Source organism: Lonchura striata, chromosome 1, assembly GCF_050655825.1.
Source record: "Lonchura striata isolate lonStrDom1 chromosome 1, ASM5065582v1, whole genome shotgun sequence".
Lineage (NCBI taxonomy): Eukaryota > Metazoa > Chordata > Aves > Passeriformes > Estrildidae > Lonchura > Lonchura striata.
In genome coordinates this window covers 92,984,079-93,007,811 of record NC_140703.1, presented here as the reverse complement: position 1 = coordinate 93,007,811, position 23,733 = coordinate 92,984,079, and the positions used below count along the sequence as shown (strand labels likewise).

The 23,733-nt window shown below is 38.6% G+C and overlaps 2 protein-coding genes across 3 annotated transcripts in view; one reads left to right on the top strand and one right to left on the bottom strand.

Moving 5' to 3' along the window:
- Window positions 1-97: 97 nt before the first annotated feature.
- DCUN1D2 (defective in cullin neddylation 1 domain containing 2) lies at window positions 98-23,004 on the bottom strand. Its single transcript, XM_021545545.3, has 7 exons — window positions 22,477-23,004; window positions 19,859-20,075; window positions 17,975-18,143; window positions 15,424-15,554; window positions 5,287-5,369; window positions 3,946-4,042; window positions 98-3,271 (listed from the first exon to the last, which is right to left on the bottom strand). Exons 1-7 carry the CDS (start codon window positions 23,002-23,004, stop codon window positions 3,192-3,194), a joined length of 1,305 nt encoding a protein of 434 aa, XP_021401220.2. The 3' UTR covers window positions 98-3,191.
- SLC9D1 (solute carrier family 9 member D1) overlaps window positions 22,788-23,733 on the top strand; it is a 33,387-nt gene continuing 32,441 nt past the window's right edge. For both annotated transcript variants that reach the window (XR_014949778.1, XM_021545556.4), the window contains exon 1: window positions 22,788-22,947. The gene's annotated coding sequence lies outside the window, so the exon portion shown is untranslated. The remainder of the gene's footprint in view (window positions 22,948-23,733) is intronic.

Here is a 23,733-nt window from a genome sequence, read left to right as displayed (position 1 = left end):
TAATAAATGAACCAGAAAACAACAACAAAAAACTCCCACTAGACCAAGATTTCCAAAGCAGAAAACTGACAAGAACCATACAGACATCTCACATGACTGACTTCAATCCTTTGACAGTCCATTTATTCCTTTTTCCAGTGCCAAAAAATATACACACATGTACAGCTTACTCAGCAGCAAATCTCCAAGGTGCATTGAATAAGCAGATGCCTGCAGGTTTGCTCTCCTTGGCATGACACACATGATAGATTACATTTAAATTTAGAATTGGCAAGTACAAATCCTATGGCTCAGTTTCAAACCAAACAACTTGGCACCAAGTTTAAAAATACATACAGCATATCTGTGAAGTAATACTGTACGCACTGAACAACTTGAAGACATCTGTACCATTTAGGATTATAAATTGAGTAGCCTAGGTGTTACCACTGTATCAGCTTACTTAAAATGGAAGTCAGAGTACCCTGTAAAGTGAAACTGTGGACAGCAGCAAATGATTAAAACATGTAACAAACTTGTAAGGTGAAAGGAGCTTATTTGCATTTTTTATTACTGTTCAAGTGTTAAGGTGTTACTTTATATGGGAATGTAAAAATCATATGTGGTTTAAAATGGGTAGAGGACCAGGAAGAATAAAAGAAAAAGGAAAAGCATAGCAAACCTCAAAAGCTGGCTCACAAGGATCAACTACTATCTCTGGAGTATTTTGCTCAGTCTTCTACTGTCACCCAGGAAGGATCTCCCCAGGAATGAGATTTAAATGTGTGTGTACGTGTATACATATATATATATACAAACACACAAACTGAATCCTAGACTAAGCACCCCTTCCTTCTTGCTCTAATTAACAAGGAAAAAAACCCTCAACCCACATGCATTTTTTATGCCCTATTTATTCTAAAAGGTAGAAGGTTCATCAGAATGATTTGATGGAGCTCTCATCATGAGCAAATGTTTCACAAGATCTAGTGCTATGAAACTTCAATTACATCACATACCAATAGATTAATCTACTTCTGGTCAGTTACATGTTATCTATATATTTTAAGTAGCAATTGTGCGAGTAACAAGCATTCCATTGTTTCTGGCTAGATAAATGCACTTGATGCTGTAAGATGTTGCACATTCTGCAAAGCCTGTGGGACAGATACAGAAATGGCTTGCTTTGGGGAGGAGGTGTACATAAATCAAGCACAGTAAAAAGAGCATAACTAATTCTAGCTCTCTGCTGACTTCTGTAGAATACTTGGAGTTATGTACACAAACGCCCTTCTAAAAAGATGCAGTCAGAAAGCAGAGAGTTGGTATAACCTCAGTGGGTAACTGCACAGGAGCACCAGGCAGCAGCAGGCTCAGACGCTGACACCTGGCGGCTGTTTGGCCAGGGCTGACACTCACAAAAAAAACCCAAAAAACCAAATATGCATAACAAATCACTCAAAGGCATTTGTAAGTTGCTTGCTGGGCTCTTACTAAGAGAAAAATCACTAATTTGTTGAAATCTTCCCTCATCTTGCTTCTTAAATGTCATGCACAACTGAAATTCTAGCAAGTGGAAGAACAAAGGCAGTCTCTGTATGCAGCATGTACATTTGTCCTTGCAGGTTGTGTTGACATAATGCTTATATGAAACTCTAAATATTAGAGTTTAAGTGAATATTGTCAGTTTTTATACCCTGGCAACTACAAAATAAAAGCGTCTGCTGTCATGCAACACTTCAATGATCCAAACGGATATATAAATTATATAAATTAATGCACTATTTTCTCCAAAATTCTTGCATCTATTCAGCCTTAAATACAGAAAATATATTGATCATAGCTGTACATACTCTCTAGCAACTCTTCTTTTTAACAAACTTTTACAGTGGCTATGACAAACTCATTTTGATGAGGTAGCATTTGCAAGAGCCCCGTGACACGCTGAATAGTTTCTGGTAAAACTTTTTCGTGCACAGAAGACACTGATGAGAAACAGAAGACTGACACCACTGTGCACTTCATAATCAGTGGCTGGCAAAAGGGGAGAAACAAGTGACTGAACGAATTCAGATTTGGTGAAAAACTGGTCCAATTTCACCAGCCTTGAGATCACCGAAACTGCACTGATTTGGTTTTTAATCCCCTTAAGTATAATTGAATGCACAATAAATACATTCACAGGCATGAATACTTATAATCATTAATATAAAGTCTCCTTACCCCTAACTATTTCTCCACCGTGGAAGCCAAGTTAAGTCTTTGGGCTTACTTGCATCTATTTTCTGTGAGAAGTGCCAGGAAATGAATTTACAACTATGCTGCATTTAGCTAGAATTTATGATCTGTTTCAAGCTACAAATAAAATCCATATTCCACCAGTTCCTTATTAAAAGAAATAAAATACATAATTGGAGACTGAATTATGATAATTAAACATGAATTATAAAAGCATCTTTGGTTTAATGTCTGCTTTAAAATGGTTACTAAAAAAACCTGGAGTTGCAACACAGCATAGAGCAGCAGCCTGTCCTCAGCAATGCCATTGTTACATGTCCAAGCACTTCAAGAAGAAAAATGCAAATTCATTGGGAGAAAGCAAAAGGCTGGATGTGATCACTGTATACATCTAGGATGTGAAAATACAAATTTAACATTCTGGCAATAAGTTAAAAACAAAAAAGCATATGTTCATTTGTTTGAGGTTTTTTTACAATTCTGTATCAAGACAGATCCACAAAACTAACTTTTATAAAAATACAACATACTGCATAAGTTTTATTTATGGATTTAATTTATATACCACAAATACTGCTTTTAATATAAGTACAATATAATACATTTTTATTCATGTAACTGCTGGTGTTCACTTTGGATTATGAACTGAATGGCATGCTGTGCTGTCAAAACTTTAATAAAATGGCCTCTAGTTAAACTTCTCCAAAGTATAAAATCATGCAAAATCTACATCCTATATGATACAACCAGTACAATAATTGAAGCCAATAGCCTACAAACAGCTTGGATCTTCTGAGTTTGTTCTTGAAGTGTCCACATGTCCACCATCATTTTCTTTAGGCAGAAAGGAGGAATTTCAGTTTTGTCTGCAGAATGTCATCCCAAGCACTGAAACCACACCAATGTGCAGTTACCAGCTAACAAATCTTCGTTATCCACTGCAGTTCATTTAGTCCATATCAACAAATCTGAGGTTAGGAAGTTTTATATTTTCCTCCTGTGACTACTGGTCGTGCATACTCCACAAAATCATCTATTAGAACAGGCCACGCTCCTACAGTGAAATCAAGCAATTGAGCAATTAGCCTACCATCATCAGCAATAAATTGGTACAGTCTATAAGTACAAAGGATTTGCCTCATCTTGACATTTCTGCCCTACTCTCGCTTTAACAAACATTAACATGATAAAATACTTGGAAAAAACCACCTAACTAATAAATTCTACATTTGAATCTCCTCTGTCTGCAACAGTTCTTAAGAAAACCCAAATGTATATAAAACACAGAACGCCACAGTACAAATATAAGCATTAGCTTATTGTAAAACCACAGCATTCTTATTATAGCCACTCATACCTTCATATCATTCATATCTTGGGATATTTCCGCACACATTCCAAAACAGAATTAGTAACAGAGTAAACTGCATTTAGGGTAGCAAAAATTTTGTACAAAATATTTCATTCAGAGGTCTGTAGCATAACACATGCAAATAATGTGCTCTATTATGGTGCGACTGTATCCTTACCCCTGTTTTCAAATTACAGCAAACCAGTTAACCTCCTTTATCACTACTATTTTGGCAATAAGTATGACACTGTATTGGCAGCTGAAACTCTAAGGGTAAACATATTAGGACACCAGGTAAGAACATGTTCTCTTGTTCATTTGTAGCAGTATTTTAATTCTGCTGTACCTATTTTTGAAGATATTCAGGTACTGCTTACCTTCTTCATCATAGTTGGACATATCATCTGCAATCATATTTCCAAAATCTAACAAAAGATTCCAAGTATCTTTTGGAATTGATCTTTTATGATGTTCCTGTACAAAGGAATAACAGTACTGTTCAGTCCAAGCTACTTTCAAATTCCATAGCAGTATTTTATATTAACATGTACAGAAATACACCTATTTTGAACATTTCTTTACCTTCATTATCTTAAAAAAAAACAATAACAAAAATAAATCCATCTGAATGACTTCCTGCTTGCTTCTTTCTTAGGTTGAAATCTTTTAATTTAAGTATTTCTTCTTCACTAAACATTCAGGTTAAATGTTTCTTCTAAAGTAACACACTTTAATACCAGGTCGTAACTTGAAGATTTTTCTTCAGTTACATCTATAGATCTGAATTTGGATGTCTTAAAATGTACTGAGGCAGTTAAAACACGAAATGTTTTCAGAAACCCTCTTGATGAAACTGGTATATTATTCAAGGATTTAAATAAACATATTGCCAAAAAAAATTAGAAAAAAAAATACAGAAAAATATTTCAAAAAGTGTACACCTTCCCTATTAAGCACTGGGGGAAATAAATGCAGAAAGACTTTTTATTTCTCCTAAGCTACAGATAAAAAGATAAAATTAAGAAAATCAAGATAAATTATATATTATGTAACTTCATTTTTTTGTCATTATATAGATATGCAAATGAAGAAACATGGATGACTGAATCTGGTCTTTTACAATAATATTCTTGAATTTCTAAGGTTTAATTTATGCATCTTTATTTCACTGCCCACAGAATTGCACTAATAATAAGAAAATTGTCAAGATAAGTTCACTACTATTAGCTAAAAAATGAATCAATGCAATAACTCAGGCAAAAAGTTTTGTTGAAAATGAAGTCTCTTAACATTACATTTTGGTATGACTGATTAAAAAAAAAGAGTTTATGCATTAGTACTACAAAAGGACAAGCATGGTAAAATACATGGTTGACAACAATCACAGCTGTGATATTTTTTCACTAAGAATCAGCAGCACCAGTTTAATCTACAATCATGGCTTCCTTTCATTCAGGAACTTTCCTAAGTAGGAGGATACAGGATTAAGCAAGCAGAACACATTGCTGCATCTTTTTGCATTCTTCTAAATTAGAAAACCATGAAGAGAAGATTCAATTTGGCTTGATTTGAGACTGTTTTGTATCAGTTTTCAAAAAGGAAAAATTTTGAAGGAAGTATAGAGATATCCCCTATTTTTGTTATTGGAAGTACACAGCCAACAAAAGCCAGACTAGTGTAGAATAAGATAGGCAGTAAGGAATAAAGTACATACTTACCAACAAAAATTTATTCCAAAGATCTAAAAATTTAAACCTTCCTGACAAGACTAAATTCCAGTATGCAATTGCCATTTCTAGATCTGCAAGAGATAAAGCAACATGTAAATATTGCAGTACATTATAAGAAATAAACCCCTTCTGGTAAAACAATTAATGCTACATCTAGTATATTATAATACAAATAAATAATACTCTTTCAAAGTCACTAAAAAAACCTATAAGGAATTGGTTTTCTACTCTCCCTGACCCAAAAGGTAGAAGACAAGCAGTAACAGTATAGATTTTGTATTGAACATCAAGGTCAATAAAATTAAAATATTTTTGTCATCATCTGCCAATGCCAGATTAAAGCTACTTTCAATCTACAAAAACAGAGCATTTAATGATAAATCTCTCTGCAAATCAAAACAAAAAAAAAATATACACATACATGCACAAACATAGCAAATGTTGATAGAAACAAACATTTAAATCCACAGATGTCAACGCCTCCTAATTTATCACATTTTGGACACACTTGATTTTGAAGGGACTGTAAGGACATGAGGAGATGACAAAAGTCATTTATCTGTGGTATTATGATTCTACAGAACCCACTGTAGCAGTAATTCTGTTCTTCTGGCATCATTCAATAGTCAAACACTTACACCCAGTACTGAAAATACAAGTGCAAGAAATCAGCCTTATTCTGCATCATGACCAGTGATCTGAGAGCTGGGTTCAAGGAAGATGCAGCACTGCCACATATTCCAGCAGAAAGGCGGAAGCAACATTAGATGCAGCTTAAGGGTAGAAAGGATGTTTCCTTGAAGGCCTGTTTTCATTCCCAGCAGCTCACAATACCTAATGGCTTTGGTGCTTGCACTAGGTACATGGTAACAACTGAGCAACCATAAAATAAGGCACAGCCTTTCCTAAACCACAGAAATATTTCAGCTTGTGCTTTCAGCATAAATGAAGTGCAAACAGAATATGAAGCTTAAGAGACAGTACAGTGATAGCACATAAAACAGAAGCTCGACCTGCACCTACAAGAAGGAAGAGTGGTTTTTGAAATTGTACAAATCACACTACAAACCAAAGGACACTGGCACCTGAAATCAAGCTTCACGTCTGAAAGAGATGTTCCAGATTTTAACACAGCCATGCCCCTAGAGTCCCTGCTTCAGACAGGGCTGGGGCCTGGATGAAGTGCAGCAGTTAAGATGCAGAGAACTGCAATATGCCTCTACCTATCTACACAGTGCTGCCAGTGCTTGTCCTACAGTGCTCTTCAGTACAGAACTTGAATTATGCTCCACTAAACTTCCTCTTGCTCCTCCTGCCTATGCCACCATGCTCATTTTTCACAAAAAATATGTAGAAGAGAGAAATTAATAGCATTACTTGCTGCTTAGATGTGCAGATTAATTATTCTTATCTGTTATCCCAAATTAAAAGCAAAAATAATGAAAAAGAAGAAACTTAATAGTTTCTAAATGTCACTGTGAAGTAACTGGCTTTGATCCTACTCACTCAAGCTTCTTTATGAGGACTCAACCTCTCCAAGCAAACCTTGCAACTCCATCTTGTGACAACTTGAAGCCAAATGCACTTCAGAGGAATAAAACCTTAACAGTTGAAAAGTTTATACTTCTGATGCAAATATTCCTTGGAAAAAGGAAGAAAGCACAGGTAGGGAAACCAAGATGATTAAAGGTACCACAAAAGAAGAGGTAAAAGTGAAAGAGAGAACACTTCCTTGGTTTTTGTCAAAGTCAGTATTATGTTAAGGTGAACTTGATTATTGCAAAATGCATGTGAAATAGTCTCTTAAGTTGACACTTGAGAGACACTGTGTATATGTGTCTGCCAATGAATTCACCTGCACAAAGACACAGAAGTTATTTGTTATAACACACAAAAAATGCATATCCCACTGAGGATATGGCTCTGTAGTGCATGAAACAGGCCCACACTGGAGCTGCTCTTTCCAGTAGGCAGATGGAGGAAAGTTGTCATCTAAGTAAAATTTGCTAAAAGGGGAAAAAAGAAGTCCATCTTTCTCATCTGGTTCACTGTAATCCCACAAAGCCATCAACTAACACAAGTGTTATTTGAACACAGGGACTAGATGGGACTATCACTTTTGGTAGTGGTGCCAGTTTATGTAACCTTAAAGTACATGAGCAAACCAGGTCTTCAAGAGAAAAAAATATTCACAATCTCAGGAGATATGCCTACACTTCTGTTTGAAGACAATTCCCTACCTAGGTTAAAAAATTTGGCACTGCAGGACAACAAAAGATTTTTCTGCTTTAAAGGGAAGACCTAGTTACAGAGTTCAAATTCTACATGCTGACAGTAGTATCAATAAACAGTACTGCTGTGGATCTGCTACAATTAGTGCTGCACTAATACAGACAGATACTAAAAAGAAGAGAAAAGGCCTTATGCCATTAGGGATCTCCATCCCCACAGGAAGATGCTTTTGCAAACCAAAAATTCCTCAGGCAGTCTTAGGAATATCTCTTTCAATGCTGTATAGATACAAAGGCATCGTTACAATAAGAATCAAACTACAACTATAAAATATGCTGGGTTTTTTATACCAAAATATATACTACCCACATTACAGACCAATAATATAAGTTTTATAAACAGAAGACAGATGCATGGATCTCTGAAAACACCTAGACAAGGATCAGTTTAAATAAGACTTCATTGCTAACATCCATGTTCATATCCAAATCATAACATTTCTAAATCATTAAAGAACATCATAGAATTACATCATATACTGTACATTATATAATTTGAGCTTTCCTTTCAATCCAAAAATATTTTCAGAATCAGTATCTGGTGAGTTGTATGCAATGCAGACCCTTAATCAGCTTTCCTCAATCAGAAATAGTATTTCGCATGCAATATGACCTATCCTCAAACATGAAAACCTCATTCTAAACAGGCTTTTAAAAAAACCTTAGCCTCTTCTATCCTGATTGAACAGAAAGCTTGAAGGGATAACAAAGAGCACAATTAATGAAGAAGGAGAAATACAGCCTGTGTCTACTTTTAAGACTTGACTGAACCTTGTTAAGAAATTAAAAAAAAAAATATTAGATTGCTGCATGAAAAAAGTAAGAATCAAATTAAGTTCTTCATGTAATGATTTTGGACCAGGGCAATAAAGTCATTGCACACTAGAAATTAAGGAGGTGTGAAAACAAAAAGAGAAACCAACAGATAGCAAGGAAATGGCTGGAGAGCAGGATTTCTGAGGAACATGAAATGCAGCTCATTTAGACCTGCTGTGCCAAAACCACCCTCTGGGACTGCAGCACTCACTTGTCATCCTCTGCCAAACAGAGCTTTCTAGCTCTGTCTGCCCTACCAACAAGACCTGTTTGTGCACTCATGTTTGAAATAGACAGAATATTATCACTAATTCACCTGAATTACTAATATAACTTTTCAACACTGTGTTGGACCTGATGCACAGGTAAGAACAATGGTGTCTACCTGTCTCAACAACAGGACTATTATACCTGCCTGACCAATAAGCATTAAGTGAATACTTGCAGGGTTCAGTGAGTTAATAAATAAATTCCTTGTTTCTTCATTTCTGAATGATTTTTAAGAGTCTTCTTTGGCCAACAAATTGCTAGGACCACAGACACAAGAATTAGTTTCTTCTTTCCTAATCGGCAAAATAACAAGAATATACCACGAGGATTAAACCCAAAAATACTTAATTGAATTGCCAAAAGATTAGAGCAAAATAGGCTGTAGTTGCAACTGGAAGCTCCCCCACAGAAGATAGGCAGAAGGGGAAAGAACAAGTTAAGGGGACTGATACAAATACAGATCATGGTTAAACTCGGGCATCAGCAAAGAGCTTCCCAGTGCCCTGTGCTAGGAGACAGATAATGCAGTGTCAGGCTTAAGTGCCTGTGGTGGACAGGAGGGATGGTAAAGCACAGCACATGGATTTCAGAGAGGGCCCTGCAGGAACCCAGCAGGGTCTGGCTGTGCTCACTGGCTCTGTCTCAGCATCTGCCATGCTGATGCAGCCTGATTCCATGCAGAACCTTTCATGTTTATCTATTATCACCTTAAGCACAAAAACAGGCTTGGAATGCAGGTTAGACTTAGGAGATGGCTGTCAGAATACCAGTTTGAGTACAGCCTAACGAGCCTGATTGTGGCCAGTTCAAAAATCCTTTTGCCTCTGCAAATCTCTCCATGTACCATTCAGATACACAAAAACAGGTGACAGAGTTGACTGGATATGCATTTCCCAAACATGAATAAGAGAATCAGTGAGGTATTAGTAGAACTGGCAGTTATGCCACCCTCCTACTGATCAAAGCACCTTTTCTGTACTAAGTTTCCCTTAAACTGCTGGCATTTTCAACATGGAAAATGTGAACAAAAATAAAGCAAGAACCATACACACAAACCAAGGTCACTGGATCACCTAAAATACAGCATTTACAGACCTCTTACAAAATAAATATAAAATTCATTTATAGACCTCACTTCTTCCATGCACTCACTTCTTCAAATTGCCTATGAATGTAATTGTTCATTGAAAGGGGAAAGACATCTTGATAACAAGCCTGGGGGGGAGGGCAGGAGTGAAAAAAGAAAACAAAATAGAAAGAAAAAATATCCTTCCCTAATGTCTAAAGATCTCTTCAAAGAATATTGAGATATTGTTATGACAAAAGCCAAAGCTGATGTTGCTTCAATTAAAAAGAGTACATTATACTCATCTGCTTATAGGAGAGGAAACCTCCTCGAAGTCCACATACCGGATGCAAAGATAGTCATTCTTCTGGTCTTGAGGTAATATTTGATTCAAGTCTGAATGCCCTCCTCATCTTTCATCTCTTGCTTGATCCCAGGCAACTGGCAGAGAGAAGGAAGCACAACCTATTGAGCCAGCAAGCAGACGAAGGGATCACAAAGAAGTGATGAAGGACCCAATCGGCTTTTTGTCTCCATGTTGGAAGGTGAAGACCATGAAAGAATGCATTAAGCTCCTTCCTGGGGCTGAAACAAACTGTAGCAAACTCCTGAGCATGTCTCTTTGGGGCTCAAAGGGAGACCCAGTAAGAGAATCAAAGCAAGTATCAGGTTCAAAAAAAACCCAACAAACAAACAAAAAAAAAAAAAAAAAAAAAAAAAGAGATAGAGCTAAGGCCTTGTTTTGAAAGTGCCCTTAGAAATCGGAACTATCTGAACTGCTCTGTAGACAACACAACAAGACCTATAATCCTAATCTTTAATACACTTACCAACAAGAGCTAGGATACAAAATTTCACTCAGACTGCAGTAGAAAAGCAGAACTTGGGGACTAGAATGCAAGATAAACTTCTCCAACTCTGCACCATGAAAAAATGTAAGATTTATTGTACTATATACAGTAGAAAGAACATGAGAAAGCAGATTAAAGACAGAATCACAGATATCCATAATAATTATTTTTAAAATCTGCAAACCAGATAACTCGATAAACTGCACCTACAAAACATAAAGACAAAGTGAAAATCAAGTTTAATATAACTAAATACTAGGTACTCCACATCCAACATGCAGCCATTGAGATGGCACTGCCGTGCTGAAACTTTGCCCTTTTTTCTTCCTTAATTCTGTCCACCACTTACAGAGTCACAGTCTTAACAGTTAGACGCATCCATTGTCTTCTTGGATAATGATCAAATCTATTCAGATGTATTTGAAAGACACTCAACAGTTGGGTGCTTAGTAACATTAATCAGAACATCATTTTCTGCTTCAAGATCATCATGGCAGATCCTATGCACTGAGCTTTTGCCTTCTGCATCTCGTTCCTTACACAAGATATCACCCTGGGGGACTGCTACTACTTTAAACAGCATGTGCCCAGGTTGGAGCACTCTACCTGGTAATACTGAGCTAACAGAAGTAAATGCAAACATTCGAGTTGGAAGAATCCACAGTGACAGAAGCCCTGCAGATACAAGGAGAAATAAAAATTCCCTACTGTCACCACATGAACTGTGGAAAAGAGACTCCTATAAAAGGCAGTCCTATTTCTAGGAATGAGTATCAGTGTACTGAATTCTGCGTCTATTTTAGGGCATGACAGAACAGATGTAACTTAGTTTATTGGAGAGGATTCTTCCCATCTACATAATGGCAGCATTTCTTGCATTGGTTTTGAAGGGAAGTGGAGAAGAAAAAGAAATTTAAAAGCAAGAGAATACAGGCTAGTCAAAAAATTAATAAAACACAAAATTACATGCACACTCCTACACTCCAAGACCATTTTCCTGGATCAAAATCCCCTCTGAATTATGAAGACAGCTCTGTCAGGTATCATCAAAATTCTACTATAACCAAAATATCTAAGACGGGCTTCTGTGCCTTCGCACTCCCCATCTTACAAATGGCAGCTGGTGTGATAAAAGATACTGTGTCCTGCTGATAATAACTCCAGAAAGTCTGGGATACTCAGAGATTTTTTCCCAAGATGTGCTCCAAGCAAAAAAGATTCAGTGAAAACTGGCAGTTATTTCAGAAAAAACTTTTAGAAATTCAGTCTTCAAGCACTGCTGCCCAAAGTGAAGCCATATACAGTGAAATTCATCTCAGTATGCTGAAGCAATCTCAAAATGTTTCCGACCATGTTTGAAGCCTCACAAAAGTCAAAGAAGTTCTGGAAGAATCTCAGGCATTCCCTGTCAAACTGGGAGAAGGTAACTCACCCAGGCAGGTCAGTCCTGCATCTAACACTAACCAATACTTAAGTAACTCAGATGATACAAAAAAGAAAACTTTTGTTAAATCTGCAACTTAGACAAAACCTGAAAAAAGTCTAACACAACAGAAGACAGGATTATGATTCAAAATTATTTGGACAAATTGGAAAAATCACATGAAGTAAGCAAGAAAGATTTCATTAAAGAACTGCAAAGTCACAGTGCTAAAGGGAGTAATCAACTGCAGAAATATCAGATCAGAAACAGATTCAACTGGGTACACTGCAGTGCTGCAGAAAATAGTAAAACAGACTGCAAACAGTATCAAACAAACTCAAAAGGATGCAAAACAATAAGCAAAATACTTAACATGGAAGGTTATCTGGCTTGTTTGGGTATTACATGACAAGAGAATATTAGATCAATTTGACTGCAAAGGAAATTAGAGTTGGAAGATGAAATTTCAGTATCAGAGAGCTGATACTGGAAAATTTATCAGGGTAGTTGGTTTTACTCAGTCCAGAGACAAAGTGAAGATACATACATCATCACAACTTTGCAAGAAGTTGTCACTCACTCTAACAAAATGTATTCTGTATACTTACTTTGGCTGGTTAAAGTATTAAACTGGAAAATTCAGAAACAGAGATTTAACTTATATGCTAGAAAAAAAAAAAACAAACTAACAATAGGTTTAAGCAAACATGGACAAAGATGTATGAAACCTGACATCAAAAATTTAAGACTGCATTTTGTGAAGGCAATAGCTTTCAAGCTTGTTCAGCCAGAGGACCAGTACAAATCAAACCTCCAATCTTATTAATATGTATTGAAACTGAAAAGGCAATTTAGTATATATTGTAGCATACCACAGAGCATTTGGTTAGAAAAGCATGAGCAAGAATTGGTGTTGGTAGATAGTGACCCTGTCTAACGTAAGGGAATACACTATATAAGTATTTCTCTACACTGTGTAAGTATTTATCTACCTTTTAAATTTAAAGACCACCTGGCGTATTAATAAGGAACCCATAAATCATTATTTCCTGGTGTTTTTCAGAGGCGAGGGAACAATAAAGTAATAACTCCTGCACATCACTTCTTAAAATGGCAGACACAGATTTAAAAAAAAAAAAGTAATCTGAAATGATGGAGCAGTGAACATGACTCCTAACCTAAGCATTGCTGCTTGAACATTTTAAAGATTTTTCACTCATTTCTTATGGTTTCAATATCTAAGATAACAAACAAGAAAAAAATTGCATAATGAAAAATAATTGCATAAGTCAGTCTGCCTATCACAGATAGGCAGACAAATTTCTGGTAAGCTCCAGTTAGTTATTAAGAGTTATTGCTTTAAAAAAAAAAAAAGGATGCCCTAGTGCTTAGCCTGAAGGACCCAACAGAAAGAGTTTGTTAATAGAAACCTTTTATAAAAGAAGATGTAATTAATCTGCTAAGAATATGAATTCCTCATTTGTCACTGGCACTATGTCAAACTTGGTCAGTTTTCAAATAGGCACATTTGCAGGTCATGTGGATATCCAAGAATCCAACACACTTTTAGCCTACAGATCAGCCCTCTAACCAACGAGTACAATTACCAGACTTGGTGATTGAAGCTCCCAGCATAATAAGAAAAAGCACTGAATACTTCAGACACTAGAAAAATTACATTAAAATATCCTGCAACTGAAATTTAACAGAGAATTCCTAGATTATTTCCACTTCATTAATTCAAACCATTCACTTTATCCTTTACTTGACATAAACTTACAGGCCTCCCAGTTACAATTTACCAGAAAGACTTTAAGGCAAGCAGCTTGGGCAGGAGCTAAGCAGCATCCTACAGTGACTGACTGTCATCTAATGTGCATGTGGGGAAGAAGGAGAGATCATCACTGTAAGATGACCTAGACAGAGCTAGGCACAGATTTCTACGAGATCAGACAGTAACAAATCTAATTATTCATTCTGTTTAACTATTTGGACTTAATCAAAGTAAAGGCTCTGAACTAAGTAAGACAGAAACAGACTTTGGACATGGCTGATGTCAATTCCCACAGTTCCAAATCTGGGCTGAGCTGCCTCAACTCTTCACACAGGCTTAGTTAAAAAGCTTTTGCAGTGTACTGCCCAAGTTCATGAGTTTCATGTTGCAATGAACAATGAAAACAGGAAGCTATTTGTAATACTTCTATAGGTATCCCATAAATCCCAACTTCAGTTGTAACTGACTTACCTTTCCTGCAATTTGAGAGTACTAAGCCTTGTTAATGAAGACTAGCTAAGGGACTAGAATCCTAACCAACCTCACAGAGTCACTACAAGACTTCATTGTCATGTCAGTAAAAGTGGCACGTAAGCCACAAGAGAGTGACAGATGAAATGAAAAATAGAACTGCTGAAAAAAAAAGAAGAATAAAATATAAACTGGCTAAACATTGTCCATTGTTAAAAAAAAAACCTACACCAGGAAACACAAGAGAGATTATTCAAAGTAAAGAGTGTGGGACAGACACACATGGTTGAGGTCTAAATTTATATTCTGCTCTTCTAACAGTTCTTGAAAAAAACATTTATCAACTTTCCAAGCAACTTAGACAATGGCTGTGCTAAAAAAAAACCAAAAAACCCAAAACACTATAAAAACCAACAAATCTCTCACACACAGGAGAAGGAACAGGGATGATGGTACAGTGCTATTCTACATACAAAACATTAATTCCTTCCTATACAGGATCTTCTGAAAGTGGACATACATTTGAAAAGAGTAGACTTCATTTTATTAGTATTTTCATCTATTAAAAAACTAGGTATTTTTGATTTGAAGAAAAAAAGTGGAATTCAAATGATGTATCAGTTTTACTCCAGCAACACAAGGCATGGACTGGGATAAAGCTCAAACTTTACAAGGAATAATAGTTTAATGCTATATAAACAATGCCTATTTTTACTCACCAGTTTTAAATCAAGTCCATAATACCCTTTTTCTGAACTTTACATAAAAACTGAGTTAAAACTAAAATTTTTAAGGAGAACAGTAACTTTTGCCCCATTTTATCCCTCTTCCTGAGCTGATATGGACATGTTGTTTCAGCAGTTCTTAACACACAGCTCACTAGCTCAGCATTAAAAAAAAAAAATTGACAGGTCTCAAAGAACTGCAGGAACTTCATTTGACAAGAGGTGAGAGAATGTCAATGCTGGCAGAGAACCCCATTAAATTATCTGTACCAAGGGGACATTAAGAAGAGATTAAATGAAAGAAGATGAGAAAGAGAAGTCGGTGAAAGAAATCAATAATGAGTTTACTAAACAATTGCCAATGATAACATTGTAGCACTGAAAACATTTGGAAGACTTCACTGACTGCAGACATTTTCTCATTTTTCTTCTACTTACCTAGACCTTTTTGTCCGGGATTTTTAGCAAAGTTAAAAGTAAACTGATAAAAATCTTTGAACTTTGCTGGATCCTTTAGCTCTTGTTCCAACCTTGGCAATAGGGCTTTTAGCTTTTCTGTGGTGTCACACCTGTTCAAAAGAGATTACATTATTTACATATATTTAAAATTTCTTCCTACTTTCCCCCCACCTTTTTATGGTTTAGTTTAAGAGCAAAACAAAACAGTGGTTAAGACAAAAGATATTATCTTTGTGGATAGCATTCTGAAAAACATAAATGCTCGTGCCTTTACTAAAGAATTTTAAGTGGAACATTATGTACAGGCATCCATTAGGTACACAATCCAAACAGGATTTAGTGGTTTAACTTCTTTTCTATCTCTTGATGAATTTCTGAACAGATGCTATTCTATTCTTAAAGAACATCCAACCCTCACTGAATTCTGTTACTTCTTCCTGAGACAGATGTTGTAACACAAGTATGTGGTTTTGCTTTAATCTAGATAGACATTGCTTGTTCCCTGCTCTCCTGAGTAAAGAGCTGCACACTACGTTTTTTACAGTTCATCTTAACATTTGAGCACTTTCCAGCTAAATGAAGTATTTTCAGTCATTCTCTCCCCATCATAGAACACTTGAGAATAAAACTAAGGAACAAAATAAGCCTTGAATGATAGCCTGAGGGCTGGCAAACTATTTAACAGCTTGGCACAGGTAAGCTAAGACAGAATCCAGTTACTGAAATTCTAACAGAAACACATGTGAATAACACCACCAAAGCATTTTCAGTGAAAACACCTAAGCTGACAAATGAATATTCAAGGTTTACAAGACCGTTATCAATATCTTGACTTGTACCTAAAAACTCAAAGTGAAGCAAACAGATTTCAAAAGCGGCAGCTATCACATCTAACACTGTGTATTTGAAAGTCCTCCTTAGTTAAATGTTTGTATTAATTCTAAAGATTCAAGAAAAATTCTATTAAAGGATGAGTAACCATAACAAGATCCATAAAACATAAACGCAGTTTTAACTGGCACAGATAAAAATAAGTACCTTTCTGGCCTCCAGCAGTGCCTGGAGGAAAAAAGAAAGAATTCTGCCAATAGTCTTCAACTGAGAAGCTCAGTTTGGGAGCTTCTCCTAGGAACTTGATCTAGATAATAAATATAACTTCTCATATGCATCCTAAAGATGCTGTGTGATCTAAGCCTCGGGGAATGTCTTTCCATTTGACTGCTCACTTGTCTCCATTGCTAAAAACCACAGACACTGTGCCTCCCAGTACATAACAAAATCATTCCAAATTCTCAGTAAGTGCTGTGGCAAGTGGGCACAGTCATATTATGCTCCTAAGAACAGCTGTTGTTCCAAGAACAGGTGGTTTAGCAAAAGATCTTTAATCACTTTTATGGAAAAAAAATACTGGCAACCTTTAACATAATAGCATGAGCACTTAATTTCTATCCATGATTAGAAAATCATAATTATTATTGTAATTTCTACTGAGAGCTACCCAATAGGACAAAATAAAGCAGTGAACTTCAGATAGTATCAGAAGTTATTTCATCAGAATTTCCTAAAAAGGAAAGCTTAAAAAGAAATCAATAACTGATGGGGTCAGTAACATCAGACTGCTACAATCTCTGCTCAAAAAACAACCATCACATTTCTTAAAAGTTGATCTTAGAAATGTATTGATTAAGGTGCCATTCTAAGATCAAATTAAATTGCTTAGCTACAAAAAATAGGAACAAGTAATAAACTGTACCTATCCCCCATTTAATGCAATCTGTTAAAAAGAGTCATTTGACATCTCTACATATTAGAAATGCTGCTCCTCTTGCAATGAAAAGTTATATACAAAATACTAATTTTATGGTGATATATGCTTGACTTTACTGGTAAGCAGAGACAATGTTCAAAGCTTATTATCCAGAACAGCTCCATAACCCAGAAAGGAATTTTTTAACAGTTTCATCACAGTTCGACCAATCTTTTCTACTACCAATATCCTCATGTTTTTTTCAATTCCCCATAGATATTTTGTACAAATGAAGTATCTAATATGAAAGAGAGGAAAGTATGGGTGGTAAAATGGACAAAAAGAAAGATGGGTCCATTTGCTGGTAGCAAGGTAAAGGGAAAGAACTGAAGGCTCTTTTCTGTTTTCTTACTTCTTTCCTGGTTCAACACTGACATTTTTTACCTTTCATACACCTCCAGTGACTTTCTGTTTTTAACAGCAGGAGGTCCAACTCAAATCCTTAACACAAATATGCATATGCTTACTATGAACTACATAAAAAGATACATGAATCATCTGACTCCCTTGCTGTACAGGTAGAAATTGTTTTGCTTCCCCCCTAAGGCTTTGCAGTAAAGCACCAATTCAAGGAAGATGAGACACTACAGGCATTTTGCACCTGTTAAGCTTGGCACTAGCCTCAACAGCTTTTTAAAGCTTCCCACAATTTAAGTGAAAATGTTTTGAACAGAAACACGGTTCCGGCCTTACTTTATAAACTGTGCAGAAATAGATACTTACCCCAACTCTGTCATGCCATCAATAAATTCCTTTTTACTGAATTCACACTGTGTAGCTGCCCTGAATTTCCATGCCACAACCAGAACACTGATACTGGCTGGGTCCAGGCTTAAATCATCACAGAACTGCTGAATCCCATCAATGCCAATTTTATTTTCATCTTGTGGGTCTGCAGTTCAAAATACAAATACGGGAATTAAAATTATTTACAAAACATATTAATAAATAATCATCTGACGGCTCTGATGTGCTTCATCATACAGGTAATTTTTTCATAACCTTCACAAATGTTTTCACTTGAAGTCTAGGTATTTTTAAAAGAGAATCAGTAAACAGATTAAGTATTCTAAACTTACAGAAAATTGGTTTGCAACTTTTTCTGGTTTGCAGTCTTTGCAGTCTTCTGTCAAATCTTGTGAAAGTTTTTAATGTTTACACCTACAGTGTTTAAGTGCCAGTACTGCAAAGGTGTGCTGCTAACTAAAACACTGACATAAACTGGCTAGACTTGCTGCCACAAAAGTCAGATGGTGCAGTTTGCTACTGCTAGAAATTTATACATAACAAATAACATTCATTATAATCTTCTTCCATTTTACATAGTTTTAACAGCATTTATGAATTTGAATATATTTTTAACCCAGCAATTTCCAAGACTGACATTCAAGGAGCAAACAAAAGATTCAGATGTATGTATATGCTATATATACACACATATATATTTAAACATACACATAGGCCAAAACATAAACCAAAACATGGTTCTCTTAGTTTTGTCTCTGGGTTTTTGTATTTACAAAGAAATACTATAGCATTGCTGCCTCTTTGTCCCTACATAATTCATTACCATCTAATAATGAAGTACTAAAGAATTCCTAGACTTAAAATAGAACAGATTATGTAAAGAAGAACAAAAATGTTGGAAACAGTAACATAAAAAAAGGATGAAGTGTACACAAAGCATGCCATATATTTGAATTAGAAAAGTACATAAAATCATAGTTGAGTAGTGGTTAGGAGTTCATGTTTTCAAACATGAGATGTATGGATTCCACCAGGAGCTAGCAATGATTCCAGACTGCACTGCTCCAACATGAACAATGCACACCCATGTCAGATGGCTCCAGCTCAGCAAGCACTGTCACTTGGATTAATTTCTTATATTTAAATCCCTACTTTTTTGGTGTTGTTCTTTTTAACAATGATGTAAAATGAAACTTGGAAAAGAAACAATTCTGCCTTTGATCCACTTTTCTGTGGGTTTTTCCTCCAAACATCTCTGAAAAGGCACATCACTTTTTCTGTAATTTGCCAGCATGAAGGAATTAAATAAGGATGTAGTTTCTAGTTCTTGAGTTTTCTTATCTGTTTTGTCACACTCCTATCTGTAATGTTATCTGAAACATTTTTGATTTCAATGTACAGAAATATTATTGTCTCTGAATAGAATGAATTCCCCCAGATATTAGCGTAAGAACAATATGTATTATTCTGCCATGGAAAGACCATCGTACACATTCAAGAGCAGCTATTGACAAAAAAAAAAATCACATAAGTTGCATAATAAACTTTGCTACAGTATTTGACAGCTGGCACTTTTTCCTCACTGGAAGTTTAATTTCCTATTTTTAAAGTCTACAGAAATCTCTACAGAAGTTGTATACAGATCATTAAGAGCATTTAAAACCTTTTTTTCACACTTATTACTATAAACACACAGTGAGAAGCAAAAGCTAGCAAGCTATACTTAAGACTCCTTAGAAATGGTAGAAGGAAAAGAAGAAAAACTTCTCAAACAACATAATTTAGAAAAAACCAAAACAAAATCCACAACAACAAACCCAAACCGACCAACCAAAAACTCCCCAGAAAACGAAACCTTACCTTTGTATCGATTATATAATTGTTCTAATTTCTTCTTGTCTACTGAATTTTTCATGGATTCTTTGTAGTACAAGTCTGGATTCTGGAAGTAGTTGTCTGTTGCCACTTCTAGTTTCCATTCATTCTGTGTTAAGCAGTATATAGCAGTCCTTTCACCAGCCTGGGTAAATGCCATAAACTGGCGGACCTTGTCCTTCTGGGACGATTTAAGTTTATGCTTTGGGATGCAAAAGAAGCAGGAAAGCCAATGAAGCTAATCCAGAAGTTTGTTTCAGCATTCTAGTACTAATGCCTATCTTTTAAAGGTTTTAGTTTTCTTGTTGATGACCACTTTCACTTCAGAATTACAGGAAGACAAAGCCTTGTTCTTCTGCAGTTAAATAGACAGCATTTTCTTCTGAAAATTGAAATGACAGCATCTATACATACATTTTTAGCAGCACATATTCTGTCAGTAACAAACTTGTATTTCTGCTTTATTGCTCACATATGCTGACGTTTTTTCTGTTCTGTAACAGCAGTAAACACAAGTTTCGTCATATTACAATATGGTTATCTTCTGAAAGATATGCCTAGTGGTTATAAAAAAGAGAAATTAAAAATGTGCAACTTACAGATGCTCAAATTCTGTGTAAGCCCATACATGGAGAAAAAAGAATCCAAGAGTTTTCCTAATATTTTCTTAGCAACAATTAACAATGCAAAGTTTAATCAGTCATCCGCTGAAATAGGCAGAAGCATTTCTCATATAATTATGTTATAAAACACTGCCAACAGAAGACATAAGGCAAAAATAAAATAGATGAAGTGGGCATATTGGAGACTGCTGAATGTTACAATGAAACTGTAAGATTGCTGTAAATGTGATCTAAAACTTTAACTTTGAAAAATATGTTTATACTACTAACCCACTAAACAACAAAAAAGCCTGTTGCAGTGGTCTACAAGAATTAATATGATGCTTCTCTCAATTAAAACAACCACATGGAGACAATACCCCTAAACTTCTGGAACACCCAAGAGGTAGGAATGAGTATTTTACAGGGAGAAAATTTGCTAGTAACATATTTCAACATTATTCTTTACATGAAGTTGGAAGCAGAAGGAGATAGCTTAAGTCAAACTCTGTTTTTTATTATATTCTGTACCTTCCAATTTTGTTAAACCATATTTCGCACATGTTCTGGGCCAACAATTAAGCTAAGAAATTTGTATAAATTCCCCACTACATCTCAAATCAGGCATAATGGAAAATTTACAGGTCTCTTAAAAGAGAACTGAATCCTGATCCAGTAAGCAGTAAACATGGAACCATCTTTCTGCTTAATTTTTATCTCTTGTACCCATATGGACATCTTGACTATAGATGGTCCCAAGACAAGAAACACATCATGTAAACAAGATAAGGATTTTGGTCTTTCATACAGAATTTTTCAATTTAATGTAAGAAGTAACATGCTGGGTTTCTTTTTACACAAGAAATGTCTACAGTGGGAGGAAAAAGGTGCAAAATACAACTACCACATACTTTGGCAAGTAAATAACTAATAATCCTTTGGCTTCAAGCTCCAGCCTGCCTCCAAATTTTCATGAAGGTCTAGCTAAGGGAGTCTCTGCACCTAGATCTTCCTTAGTTACATAAACAACTTCTGGGCAACAAACTTAGCGATAACCACTTTAAAACAGAGTTATCTGCCAACAACGCCAAAGCAAACCCCACGTCCTCCTTCAACCTTAGTTAACGCCAGGCGTTTACGGGTATTTTCTAGCTTCATTTCTAGCGAAATGAACCACTGAATTATTTGAAGCGATAAGAAACACACACGTCTCTGCAGCCCACTGCCCTGCCACGTAGCACGGCTCCCGCCGCTCACCCGCGGCCGGTGCCCTGCGGCGGGAGCGGCACCGCGCACCTCCCCGGCGCCGCGGCGGCTCGGGAGCTCCCGGCCCCAGCGCGGCCCCTCGCTGGCGGCACCGAGCAGGGATGCGCACCTCGCACCCAGGCACAGCTCAGCCACGCTCCTGGAGCCCTCTCCCAGCGCTAATGACACCGCACCGCACACCCCAGGGAAGCGCTGAAGGTGCTGCAGAGGCACCAGGAGAGCCCTTCCTTCCCAAAAGAGCCCCGGCCGACCCCACCACCCCGACCCAGCAAGGGAACTTGTACCGCACCTTTCCCACCGCCTCCGGCTGCACCTGCCGCGTCCCGCGGCGGGGAAGGGGCCGGCGGGAGCGAGGGACTCGCAGCTCCGGTGACCTGCCCCGCCAGCCCCAATCCCAAAAAAGGGAAAGGTACGCGCTGCGCCGGCTGTCTGCGCTCGAAATACCCGCGGCGGGGCCCGGCCCCCTCCCTTCCCCCGCGCCCCCGGTGACCTTCCCCGCTCCCGGCCCGGCGGAGGAGGCGGCGGGAGCGCGACTCCGCACGGGGGGTGCGCGTCCCCGTCCCCGCGCCTCTCGTCCCCCTCGCCCGGCGCCTCCCCGGGCAGGGTAACGGGACTCGGCGCGGCGAGAGGCGCGGGGGCGCTCAGCTCGCAGCCCGGGGGGTGCCTGGGGGCTGCTCGAGGCTTCCCCTCCACGGTTTCACCGCCTCCCCTCCCCCCCGAGCTCGCACAACCTACCATTTTATCACCGGCGCTCCCACCAACTTCACCGCCCGGCGCCGCCTCCCGCGCAGGCGCGCACCGGCCCGCCCGCGCCGCCTCCCGCCGGGGAGCGCTCCGGGCCCGGGCCGCAGAGGCGGAGCGCGGGGTCGCGGTGCGGGGCCCGCAGCGCTGCCGGGGGGAGCGGCGGCGGCCGCGGCGGCGCTGGGGCAGCTGCGGGGCCGCGGCTCCGACTACAACTCCCGGCGTGCGCCGAGAAGCCGCGGTGACGCTCCGGCCGCGAGGCGGCGCTCGGAGCGCGGGTCCCGCCCAGCCGCGCTCCGAGGCGCCGCCCCGGCGCTCGGCACCGGCGCGGGGCGAGGGGCGGCCGCAGGGACGGGGCTCCTCGGTGCCCTCCGCCAGCGGCCGCCGCCCACTGACACCCGCGCTCGCCGCCCGGCGATCCCGCCCTGCCCGCCCCGCCGCTGCGGGCCTTCCTCCGTCCCTCAGGTGAGCGTCGCTGCCGGAGCGCCGCCCGCCTCTTTTCTCCCGTCCCTCCGCCGCCATGAGGGAAAAGGAGCCGGGCCGGTCGCCCCCGAGCTCCACTTATCTCCTTGTGTTCTCCCCTTGTGCCCCGCCGTGTGCCCGGCCTGCCGGGGGAGCGGCGCCGGGAGCGGCCATCGCGCTCAGGTGCCGCGGGCGCGGCCCCGGCCGGCCTGCGGCTCGGCGGGAGCCGGCACCGGCAAAGGGCGAACCACGGTCGGGAAGGACTCGAAAGAGGGCTCTGGAGGCAGGGTCCGGTACTATCAGCTTGATGAAATCTGCTGCTACAGTGTCGTGTTCAGGACGGAAAAAGGGAGAAGATGAGCTGCAATCCAGCAGGAAGCAAACGCTGCTTAAATAAAGACTCTCCCTCCGATTTGATACTTACTGGTACTGGTGGAGAGGAGTAATAGTTTTTTTGCCTTGGTTTGTGTTTGTGGTTTTCGTGTTCAGCATTTTGGCGCACTAGATCTTTATTCAGATCTTTATTGTGTCCAGCATTTCTTTTGGTGCGTAAGATCTTTATTCCCTTGCAGGCTTCTGAGCACTGCCCTAGGTGTCACTCCTCTAAGCAGTTTTTGCTAGCCAAGCAAAAAAGCACTGAAACAAAACTGTCCCATGTGTGAACCACAGTGCTAAGTTTGCACAGCGCAGCAGGGAGTGAACTTTGCTGGTGTAAATCTCTGCTCAAAATTTAGTTATGTGGTTTGATGTACCACGTAAGACATTCAGTAGAGTCTTTTACTCACCTTG

What these genes read in the sequence shown, in the direction of transcription:
- DCUN1D2 (XM_021545545.3), bottom strand. Translation starts at nt 23,004, where the DNA reads ATGGCGGCGGAGGGACGGGAGAAAAGAGGCGGGCGGCGCTCCGGCAGC. An exon ending in TTTGGAATAAATTTTTGTTG is followed by an intron (nt 4,043 to 5,286) that starts GTAAGTATGTAC and finishes TCCTTTGTACAG; the next exon opens with GAACATCATAAAAGATCAAT. An exon ending in GTCCAACTATGATGAAGAAG is followed by an intron (nt 3,272 to 3,945) that starts GTAAGCAGTACC and finishes ATTTCACTGTAG; the next exon opens with GAGCGTGGCCTGTTCTAATA.